The sequence below is a fragment of the Entelurus aequoreus genome, linkage group LG05 (assembly GCF_033978785.1).
Source record: "Entelurus aequoreus isolate RoL-2023_Sb linkage group LG05, RoL_Eaeq_v1.1, whole genome shotgun sequence".
NCBI classification, from domain to species: domain Eukaryota; kingdom Metazoa; phylum Chordata; class Actinopteri; order Syngnathiformes; family Syngnathidae; genus Entelurus; species Entelurus aequoreus.
The window spans coordinates 31,464,941-31,477,423 of NC_084735.1; the positions used below are offsets into that span (position 1 = coordinate 31,464,941).

The following is a 12,483-nucleotide window of genomic DNA, read 5'->3' on the forward strand; positions in this document are numbered from 1 at the left end:
TAAACATAAGCGTGTCCATATGTGCACTTGGCACCAGGACACCCTAGGCCGCAGTTCCATGATCGACTTTGTAGTTGTGTCATCGGATTTGCGACCTCATGTTTTGGACACTCGGGTGAAGAGAGGGGCGGAGCTTTCTATCGATCACCACCTGGTGGTGAGGTGGCTGCAATGGTGGGGGAGGAGGCCGGACAGACCTGGCAGGCCCAAACGCATTGTGAGGGTCTGCCGGGAACGTCTGGCACAGTCTCCTGTCAGAGAGAGTTTTAATTCCCACCTCCGGAAGAAATTTGAACATGTCACGAGGGAGGTGCTGGACATTGAGTCCGAGTGGACCATGTTCCATAAATCTATTGTCGAGGCGGTCGATTGGAGCTGTGGCCGCAAGATAATTGGTGCCTGTCGTGGCGGTAATCCTAGAACCCGTTGGTGGACACCGACGGTGAGGGATGCCGTCAAGCTGAAGAAGGAGTCCTATCGGGTTCTTTTGGCTCATAGGACTCTGGAGGCAGTGGACAGGCACCGACAGGCCAAGCGGTGTGCGGCTTCAGCGGTCGCGGAGGCAAAAACTCGGATATGGGAGGAGTTCGGGGAAGCCATGGAAAACGACTTCTGGACGGCTTCAAAGCGATTCTGGACCACCATCCGCCGCCTCAGGAAGGGGAAGCAGTGCACTATCAACACCGTGTATGGTGCAGATGGTGTTCTGCTGACCTCGACTGCGGATGTTGTGGATCAGTGGAGGGAATACTTCGAAGACCTCCTCAATCCCACCAACACGTCTTCCTATGAGGAAGCAGTGCCTGGGGAATCTGTGGTGGGCTCTCCTATTTCTGGGGCTGAGGTTGCTGAGGTAGTTAAAAAGCTCCTTGGTGGCAAGGCCCCGGGGGTGGATGAGATCTGCCCGGAGTTCCTTAAGGTTCTGGATGCTGTGGGGCTGTCTTGGTTGACAAGACTCTGCAGCATCGCGTGGACATCGGGGGCGGTACCTCTGAATTGGCAGACCGGGGTGGTGGTTCCTCTCTTTAAGAAGGGGAACCGGAGGGTGTGTTCCAACTATCGTGGGATCACACTCCTCAGCCTTCCCGGTAAGGTCTATTCAGGTGTACTGGAGAGGAGGCTACGCCGGATAGTCGAACCTCAGACTCAGGAGGAACAGTGTGGTTTTCGTCCTGGTCGTGGAACTGTGGACCAGCTCTTTACTCTCGGCAGGGTCCTTGAGGGTGCATGGGAGTTTGCCCAACCAGTCTACATGTGCTTTGTGTACTTGGAGAAGGAATTCGACCGTGTCCCTCGGGAAGTCCTGTGGGGAGTGCTCAGAGAGTATGGGGTATCGGACTGTCTGATTGTGGCGGTCCGCTCCCTGCACGATCAGTGTCAGAGCTTGGTCCGCATTGCCGGCAGTAAGTCGGACACGTTTCCAGTGAAGGTTGGACTCCGCCAAGGCTGCCCTTTGTCACTGATTCTGTTCATAACTTTGATGGACAGAATTTCTAGGCGCAGTCAGGGCGTTGAGGGGATCCGGTTTGGTGGCTGCAGGATTAGGTCTCTGCTTTTTGCAAATGATGTGGTCCTGATTGCTTCATCTGGCCAGGATCTTCAGCCCTCACTGGATCGGTTCGCAGCCGAGTGTGAAGCGAGTGGGATGAGAATCAGCACCTCCAAGTCTGAGTGCATGGTTCTCGCCCGGAAAAGGGTGGAGTGCCATCTCCGAGTTGGGGAGGAGACCCTGCCCCAAGTGGAGGAGTTCAAGTACCTAGGAGTCTTGTTCACGAGTGAGGGAAGAGTGGATCGTAAGATCGACAGGCGGATCGGTGTGGCGTCTTCAGTAATGCGGACGCTGTATCGATCCGTTGTGGTGAAGAAGGAGCTGAGCCGGAAGGCGTTCCAATCCTCACCTATGGTCATGAGCTTTGGGTTATGACCGAAAGGACACGATCACGGGTATTAGCGGCCGAAATTAGTTTCCTCCGCCGGGTGGCGGGGCTCTCCCTTAGAGATAGGGTGAGAAGCTCTGCCACCCTGGAGGAGCTCAAAGTAAAGCCGCTGCTCCTCCACATCGACAGGAGCCAGATGAGGTGGTTCGGGCATCTGTTCAGGATGCCACCCGAACGCCTCCCTAGGGAGGTGTTTAGGGCACGTCCAACCGGTAGGAGGCCACGGGGAAGACCCAGGACACGTTGGGAAGACTATGTCTCCCGGCTGGCCTGGGAACGCCTCGGGATCCCCCGGGAAGAGCTGGACGAAGTGGCTGGGGAGAGGAAAGTCTGGGCTTCCCTGCTTAGACTGCTGCCCCCGCGACCGACCTCGGATAAGCGGAAGAAGATGGATGGATGGATGGACATTTTCAGAATGTTCTTGTTCTAAACAAAGAAAAAAATCTGAAGTTGTCTTTATTTTTAAGTTATCGTGCCGTGATTTTACCAGTCCGGCCCACTTGGGAGTAGATTTTTCTCCATGTGGCCCCCCCATATAAAATGAGTTTGACACCCCTGGATTAGACGAAGCGTGACATCGTACCTGGTGGGCTCATCGAAGAACATGACAGGGGGGTTGTTGACCAGCTCAAGGGCAATGGCGAGTCTTTTGCATTGACCCCCCGAAAGGGAGTTGGTACGTGTTTGAGCACAGTCCAGAAGCCCGAGAGCAGTCAGTATCTCATGCACCTGTCATGGACAACAAGAACTGTGCAGTGAGAACGCCATCAATCAAACCAATGACACATGTGTTAAAATATATCAACCATGACTTACAAGTTCTTTTTTGACCTGCATGCTCTCATTGAGTTTCAGATTGGCAGAGACCTGAAGGACACATGAGCATCATGAAGAATCAATGAGAAATGGAGGAAAATGCACGGCCTTACCATCATGGCCTCCCTGGTCGAGAGGTGGGGCAGCAGCATGTCATCCTGCATGATGTAGCAGGACATCTTTCGGAAGGTCCGCAGGTCTCTCGGGCGGCCGTTTACCAGAATTTGTCCCTTCATTCCTGTCTCCCTGCAGCCAAACAGAAACAATAATAAGAACGTGTGCAACTTGAACGGTTGGTAAGCATTCCGGGACTCACCTGTATCCTGCCAGGATGTTCATCAGGGTGGACTTCCCGGCCCCAGAAGGCCCCATGATGCCAATAAGCTCTCTGCTGTTAAATCTCCCAGAAAGACACTTGAGGAGGGCTTTGTAACCTGATGAAGAGGAAAAAGACAGACTAAAGACAGACGGACTATTAAGTTTGAAAGTGTTCAATTTCTGCATCATCACAAGAACATTTATTTCGAAAAATACTTACATGTATACATTTGTCTAATTATACAAAATGTATTTACTTCACAATTCACAATAATCTGCATATGAGAGGAACAGTGGACGGTATGGGGAAGGATGTTTCCTTGTTACTCCTTAAGATGAGTGCACAACCTCATGGTGAGGTGGAATATACTGCATATCCAGTAGTCTCTCGCCACATCACGCTTCAAATATTATGGCTTTTCCACATTGTAAATTTTTTCTACCATTTAGAAGTCCTTAATTAAGCATTTTCAAAAATAAAAATGGCTACATTAACTAAAAAAAAATACCAATACTAACATAGCATTGGCCACTAGAGTATCATGGACACTGATTGGCTCAGCCTCAGGCAGCATTACTACATTGGATAAAAAGGTGACTAAAGGGTGTCATTTCATGTTAACGGGGCTCTTATGCGATTCTGAAAACACATTAAGAAACTCATAAACAGTTTTTATGCTCCAGCTATGAAAATATTTGATTTATAATGATTTCTACTTGATGGAAAATTCAGATAAACGAGGGACGACTGTAAGTCCACACCACAAATATCCGCAAAAATGTCCATGCAAGCCTTTAAACCAGGCTTGTTTCCCAATTAGACAATTAAACAAATTAAAACTACAATTCCTCTTTACAATGCATCTATTATGTATTCACAGCAATTTGCTCATTTCACAATTTATGTTACGGCCTTTTTTCGAAAATGTGTCCACACAATACCCCTCAAAGACAACATTTAAACGTTTTGTTGTGATTTTTGCAAATTCATTACAAATAAAAAAACTAATACATCCCATGTGCATAAGTATTCATACCCTTTTCCACTGATCATTCTTCAGGAATGGGCAAAACTGACCAAAGCTAATCCTCTTAGGGTGTTGAATCCATCACAACAGGACTGTTCAGATCATGCTCACAGACTCAGATAGGACAGCTGTAGTCTGAGAGCCTGATGCCTGGTTCATCCTCTACAACAGAAACCATCAACGACTGTTGTTGATGTTGTTTTTGTTCTTATTTTATCCTTATTCATTTCATTATGTGAGTCACAACTCATTTGATTTTAAATTGTGTACAAAATGAGAACAGGAAGTGTACAAATGTATTAGTAATTGCCATGAAATGTAAAAGGGGTAGGATTATATAAACTCGGTTTCTTCCTACTCCTTTTTGGACATGTTGTAATGAGGAACTGGAAATATGAAAATTATCATATCGTAATGCTATGCATGTTCAAAATAAATTTAAACCATAAACCATATTAGTAATTAATTACAACTAACATTAGTAATATTTCATTATAATTACACAATTAAATACCACCAAGGAAGCCTTCGTCTTCTCCGCGTTTATTTTACGCTTGAAAAGTGTTTGTCCATCTACAACGTTTACTAATGTTCCAACATATTTACCCAGCACGTTAAGAGCATTTGTGAACTGTTAAAGCTTTCTATAGGAGTATTTTTTTTTGATAAATGAGAGACAATGAGAGATTTATATTACACTTCAACATCTCTAACATGCAAATGTTACCTCTTTGCTAGGTCAGCATTGCAAATAAAAATATGTTCTTAATTTCCTTTCCTTGGATGAATAAAGGTTAAATACATATAAAAAATACATGTAAACTAGGACTTCGGTGTGTAGCTAAATGTTTATATACTGCATTTCCCAGAAGGCGTAAGGCTGGGAACAGGAACAGGAGGTAGGCCTGAACTAAGAGAGAGGTAATATTGTTACACGTTGCTGTTTCTGCTTCGTCTACACAAGAAACAAACAGAAGTTTTGATCAGAGAGTTGAAGTGCGTGTTTGAACGCCACTCAGAGACAAATTAGATTGGCGAAAATGACGCTGATTGACCAAAAATGTCCAAAGTTGGACAAAGTTGCGAGACGGCATACACTTTGCGGGGACTGATTTCTGAAGGGGACTGATTGTAGAGGATAAACAGTTTGGATCCGACATCAAGCTCTCAGACTATCCAAGTTTGGGAGCACGAAATGATAAAGCCGATAGGCACTTCCAAAGTTATGTGTGCCAGGTTTCCATCCATCCGTTTTCTACCGCTGGTCCCTTTCGGGGCCGCGGGGGGTGCTGGAGCCTATCTCAGCTGCATTCGGGCAGTAGGCGGGGTACACCCTGGACAAGTCACCACCTCATCACAGGGCCAACACAGATAGACAGACAACATTCACACTCACATTCACACACTAGGGCCAATTTAGTGTTGCCAATCAACCTATCCCCAGGTGCATGTCTCTGGAGGTGGGAGGAAGCCGGAGTACCCGGAGGGAACCCACGCAGTCAGGGGAGAACATGCAAAGGTTTGTGGCATCATATTCAAAAATACTTTAGGCTGTAAAAGTGCATAGATAAAGTATCCGACACAGGATGTGAAAACTTAAAAAATAATAAATACTATATACATTTACAATTAACAAAAAAATAATCATTACAGGGTGTTGTGTGTGGAATTGCAAGGAACACATATATAATTTATTCTATTTTGTAAAAAGGCTGTACCATAACAAAATGTGGAAAAAAGTTCAGCGCTGTGGAAATCAGTGTTTTATTTATTTTTTGAATCCCTAATATACTAACTCAAATATAATGGGCATTCTACACAGTGACATATGCTAAAACCTACAAAAAACCTATATTAAATTGATTTTCACATATTAATCACATGTCCCCAGGCAGCCAGTGTTATCAATTTAATGATTTCAAAGATTTAAATGTACAGTAGGTTACTAAATAACCATGCACTCGTTCACACCAGTAAACAAGCTAAAGGCTGCTCTCCTTGCAGCATTTTTTTTTTTTTAAATGCAACTAAAGATGTTCTAGGTTGACTAATGCCACAAAAGACAGAGTAATAAAAAACATGTCACATTACAGACCTAAAAGTCCTAAAATGGTGCCAGAAATTAAAGTAAAATATGTTCATCCAATCCCTGCTTTCCTGCAGTATGGTGGTGAATACTGATGCTCCAGACTGCTGCTCCAGCTCGTGCATTATAATGATTTTATCTGTGTGACGCTGCAGGGACATCTTTATCACCGCATCTCACTGTGCCATACAGCAGCAAGAGGGGCTCAATGTCCGCTCACGACACCACAATGGCATTTGAAAGCCTAAAGATTAGGCATCCTTGCACCTATAACTGCAGTTTGAGTGGTGGACAGTAGATCTGCACTGCATCATACTGACATAATATTTTACACTCTGTCAAATCAACCAATTTGCAGATAATAGTATAACATAGTACTATTACCTCCAGGGCAAGGGAAGCACTTTATCTTTAGTAGATATTTTCTCTGTAAATTGTCAGTACAGAGGTGCATGAATAGCAGTCAAATCAGCAGAAATTAGGGATGTCCGATAATGGCTTTTTGCCGATATCCGATATTCCGATATTGTCCAACTCTTAATTACCGATACCGATATCAACCGATACCGATATATACAGTTGTGGAATTAACACATTATTATGCCTAATTTGGACAACCAAGTATGGTGAAGATTAGGTCCTTTTTAAAAAATAAAATAAAATAAGATAAATAAATTAAAAACATTTTCTTGAATAAAAAATAAAGTAAAACAATACAAAAACAGTTACATAGAAACTAGTAATTAATGAAAATTTGTAAAATTAAGGTTAGTACTATTAGTGGGCCAGCAGCACACACAATCATGTGTGCTTACGGACTGTATCCCTTGCAGACTGTATTGATATATATTGATATATAATGTAGGAACCAGAATATTAATAACAGAAAGAAACAACCCTTTTGTGTGAATGAGTGTGAATGAGTGTAAATGGGGGAGGGAGGTTTTTTGGGTTGGTGCACTAATTGTAAGTGTATCTTGTGTTTTTTATGTTGATTTAATTTAAAAAAAAAACAACAAAAAAAACGATACCGATAATTTCCGATATTACATTTTAAAGCATTTATCGGCCGATAATATCGGCAGGCCGATATTACCGGACATCTCTAGCAGAAATACATTTGAAACATGCATAGTCATGTTAGAGGGAAAATATCATTTGTGCATGTTGAAAAATGTAGCGGCCAAGACAACCAAAATTAACTTAAGGCTACAACATTGGCTATAAAATCACAGCAAAGCAATTCTGGGATATACTGAAAACACCCCAAATGTCATACAATGTGGTGCCTCAAAAGTCAAAGAACAACAGGGGATTCAAAACCATCATCATGTGTGACGTCATACAAGATGTCAGCAAATTTTACGAGCATTTAAAGGATTACCTTGTAAACCACAGGTGTCAAACTCAAGGCACGCTGGCCAGATCATTTTATATGGACCATGAAAGCCTGCACATAATATGCCTCAATAAAGTACTTTATCTTTTTTCTATGTCCATTTTTTACAGAAATAATACATGTACTACATAATCTAATATTATCTAATAATACAACAAATTATATTATTACATATTTATTTTTATAACAATAAATATTATTAAAGATATATTATTAAATATTATTTTTTAAACAAAAGTATTTGTTTGACTTAGGATTTCGAAGTACAGTATGTTATCCATCACATTGTACACTTAAAAAACGATTTTACGGTAAAATACTGCCAGCTCAGTTGCCAGAATTTTACCATAAAAAAAAATGGTGCTGTTTTTCTATTTACAGTAATACAATGTAAAAACAACAACCATGGACTTTACAGAAGAAAAAAAAACGGCAGCTCAGCTCGTGTACGGATGCCAAAATGTATATATATACATATTTTTTCAAATACAAAAATATAATAACACCACCAATAATGGTTTAAGACAACAGATATAACAAAAACATTGTTTAAATTTGTCACTTTGTCACAATTAGAAGTAAAACCTGGTAAAAATGTGCGGTTCTGGCTGAAAAAGGCTGTCAATCACCTCTGTCTGGTGTAAATGTGTGTGCACTTACACGAAAGAGAGGATTTCAAAAGGGATGGTATGTTGCTATGGTATTGTTGCGCAACTGCCGACTGAAAACCATGTTCTTTTCCAAACACTACTTTTGTAACACAAGGTTATCCTTTTGTTATCTGCGTATGTATTAGTGGGGCATAACTTACATGGTTGCTCCAGGAAGACTGATAAAACGCCACCTGGTGACACTATCTCTCTGTAAACAACCTCCATTACACGCCTGTTTGGCTCCTTCAAAGGGTTAGTAGTTTTATCAATCAATCAATCAATGTTTATTTATATAGCCCTAAATCACAAAAGTCTCAAAGTTTATTTATATAGCCCTAAATCACAAAAGTATCAAGGGCTGCACAAGTTTTACTTTGTTTCTGTTCTATTACACAGTGTTTAACCTTCCTTTATAGTTGTCGGCTACTTGACTGTAAGGTTTTATGATGCAACAATGTTTTCTCCGTAGCAAAACACCCTTTTATGATTATGGGAAAAATAGTTGTGGAATTAAAACAACTTGGAAGTCAACCAGCACCAAGCGAATGGGTTCAACTTTGGAGGAAGCACAGCTAGGGCTAATAATTAAAGCAGAAAGGCTTTCCTGCTCTTGCTGTCTGATACAAAAATATGGACACAGTACACAAGGAATTGGATGGATGACAATATTTGGGAACTGTACCAAACGGCTTAATAGACGAGCTAATGGTCAATCCAGCAGACAGCCGGAAAAAAATGTTGGTTCACGGAGCACCAATGAAAAGGTGGCTGACAAAATTGACTGACGGACAACTATTAAAAGAACTTAGATAACAAGTAAAACTATGACTATATATGTTTAGATTTTTTTTTTTAAGATGGCGCCAATGTAGGGGCTGCTGGTTGAAGGAGCTCTGTGCTCTTTTTGTGTTCTTGATGTTTCCCTCTCGTTTTCATGTGGTCTTTGTCTCAAGCTTTTGACCCTTTCGGGACTGCGCAACAAGGGGTTTGCACTTTTGTAACTTCTGCGCTGCTTTTCAGTGCTTATTTGTGAACTTTTGGATCTTCCTGGATGAGCCTTTTGGCCAAGGCCAGCTGCTGGCTCTCTGCCACACCGGAGTCCGCGTGCAGAGGAATAGATGGGGTTGCGGTGCTTCACAGGGCTGAATGAACATAAATCGGACACTTTGGTCTCCATAGACGGATTCTCTTTCATCCGCATGGACCGGATATTGGCCTGGGGCTACTGGGCAGCCTACGACGTAGTTGGCTCTCTTGGTTGCTTTGTTGGGTCTGTTCCTGTCTCTGGCCACGCTGCCCCCCAGCCCAGCAGACAATGGCGAGGAACACTGCACAGGCCACCGCGGTGCATGTGGGGGTCAAGAAGGTGTTTTTGTTTTGATGTATTATTTTTCTATGCACGGTGCAATCATATGTGCACAATATGTATTATTTATTGCAAATTTTTTAGTTTTCCGTTGCGGTTTTTTTTTTTTGTAGCTGTATGTAGTAAAACTGAAGTGGCATCTGGTTGCATCAGTTCTGTGCTCTTTTAATGTATTTAATGTCCTTTGTGTGCTGCGGCGGTTGTGACCCCAAGACGCAGGAAACAGGAGAACGACGTGCAGGTAAGAGTCTTTTAATACACTCAAAATAGGGAGAAGCAGTCATGCATGCAAAGGTCCTAAACATAATCAATCCTCGAGCACTGAGGAACAGACGAGGCAGGCATAAATAGCCGCCTGATTGGCAACTCCAACCAGGTGTGCCAGCCTGCCAATCAGCGACAGGTGAGGGGAACGAGCGCTGAGGGAGACATGCAGGAAGGGGAACAAAAATAAGGAAACAAACCCCAAACAAGGAACCACAACCAGAAGTGAAGTGACAGATCGTCACACTTTTTGTTCTTTGATGGTTCCTTCTTGTTTTAATGTGATTTTACCCCTAATTGTTTGTGGACTTATTGTACCTGCATTGCAACCAACATACACTATATTGCCAAAAGTGGTTGGCCACCTGCCTTGACTCACATCCAATTCCTAACCCATAGGGTTCAATATGATGTTGGTCCACCTTTTGCAGCGATTACAGCTTCAACCCTTCTGGGAAGGCTGTCCACAAGGTTGCGGAGTGTATTTATAGGAATTTTCCACCATTCTTCCAAAAGCGCATTGGTGAGGTCACACACTGATGTTGGTCGAGAAGGCCTGGCTAACAGTCTCCGTTCTAATTAATCCCAAAGGTGTTCTATCGGGTTCAGGTCAGGACTCTGTGCAGGCCAGTCAAGTTCATCCACACCAGACTCTGTCATTCATGTATTTATGAACCTTGCTTTGTGCACTGGCGCAGTCATGTTGGAAGAGGAAGGGGCCTGTTCCAAACTGTTCCCACAAGGTTGGGAGCATGGAACTGTCCAAAATGTTTTGGTATCTTGGAGCATTCAAAGTTCCTTTCACTGGAACTAAGGGACCAAGACCAACTCCTGAAAAACAACCCCACACCATAATTCCTCCTCTTCCAAATTACACACTCATACCACTTTGTGGCTGAGTTGCTGTTGTCCCAAAAGTCTTCCATTTTCTTATAACAAAGCCGACAGTTAAGTTTGGAATATTTAGGAGCGAGAAAATTTCCCGACTGGATTTGTTGCACAGGTGGCATCCTATGACAGTTCCACGCTGGAAATCACTGAGCTCCTGAGAGCAGCCCATTCTTTCACAAATGTTTGTAGAAACAGTCTCCATGCCCAAGTGCTTGATTTTATACACCTGTGGCCAGTGATTAGGACACCTGATTCTGATCATTTGGATGGGTGGCCAAATACTTTTGGCAATATAGTGTATTTCCCCAGTGAGGGATGAATAAAGTCATTCCTAACCTATTCTATATTTAGAATTAGGTATCTGACATCGAGAGGGGTATCTTTAATTTTCCATGTGTTGCTTACGTAGAAATTCATATCACTGCATGTCCTTCCTGTGATCGAATGATTGATTGAAACTTTTATTAGTAGGTTGCACAGTGAAGTACATATTCCGTACAATTGACCACTAAATGGTAACACCGGCATAAGTTTTTCAACTTGTTTAAGTCGGGGTCCACTTAAATTGATTCATGATACAGATATATACTATCAAATATATACTAACATCATAATAGAGTCATCACACAAGATAATCATCAGAGTATATACATTTAATTATTTACATTATTTACAATCTGGGGTGTGGGATATGGAGGGAGGGGGGTTAGGTTTTGTTGGTATCAACACTTCTGTCATCAACAATCAGCATCAACAATTGCATCATCAGATAAATGGACATTGAAACAGTGTAGGACTGACTTGGTAGTATATGTACAGCAAGTAGTGGACATAGAGGGAGAGATATCAGAAAGCATAAGAAAAACATTTGATTATTAACAATCCGGGGAGGGTGTTAGTTTAGGGTTGAAGTTGCCTGGAGGTGTACTTTTATTGCGGTTTTGAAGGAGGATAGAGATGCCCTTTCTTTTATACCTGTTGGGAGTGCATTCCATATTGATGTGGCATAGAAGGAGAATGAGTTAAGACCTTTGTTGGATCGGAATCTGGGTTTAACGTGGTTAGTGGAGCTCCCCGAGGTGTTGCGGTTATGGCTGTCATTTACGTTAAGGAAGTAGTTTGACATGTATTTCGGTATCAGGGAGGTGTAGCGGATTTTATAGACTAGGCTCAGTGCAAGTTGTTTTACTCTGTCCTCCACCCTGAGCCAGCCCACTTTGGAGAAGTGGGTAGGAGTGAGGTGTGATCTGGGGTGGAGGTCTAGAAGTAATCTGACTAGCTTGTTCTGGGATGTTTGGAGTTTAGATTTGAGGGTTTTGGAGGTGCTAGGGTACCAGGAGGTGCATGCGTAATCGAAAAAGGGTTGAACGAGAGTTCCCGCCAGAATCCTCATGGTGCTTTTGTTGACCAGAGAGGAGATTCTATAGAAAAATCTTGTTCGTTTGTTGACCTTTTTGATTACCTTGGTTGCCATTTTATCACAGGAAAGATTAGCCACTAGAATGGAACCTAGGTAGGTGACCTCATCTTTCCTGGTGATAACAATGTCACCCACTTTTATAGTGAAATCATTGACTTTCTTAAGGTTGATGTGGGACCCAAACAGGTTGGATTCCGTTTTACCCAAGTGTATGGATAGCTTGTTGTCAGCGAGCCAGGTGCAAGTTCTACTGAGTTCAGTACTGAGGATTTTCTCAACATGTGACTTGTCCCTGCCGGATACCA

General features: G+C 42.7%; 1 protein-coding gene across 1 annotated transcript in view; it reads right to left on the reverse strand.

Annotated features, from left to right (window-relative positions):
* abcg4a (ATP-binding cassette, sub-family G (WHITE), member 4a) overlaps positions 1-12,483 on the reverse strand; it is a 46,415-nt gene that overhangs the window by 16,004 nt on the left and 17,928 nt on the right. Inside the window, exons 3-6 of the mRNA XM_062047764.1 lie at positions 3,070-3,187; positions 2,867-2,999; positions 2,754-2,804; positions 2,521-2,666 (exon numbers count right to left, since the gene is read on the reverse strand). Of these exons, the coding sequence (XP_061903748.1) occupies positions 2,521-2,666; positions 2,754-2,804; positions 2,867-2,999; positions 3,070-3,187 (448 nt within the window). The remainder of the gene's footprint in view (positions 1-2,520; positions 2,667-2,753; positions 2,805-2,866; positions 3,000-3,069; positions 3,188-12,483) is intronic.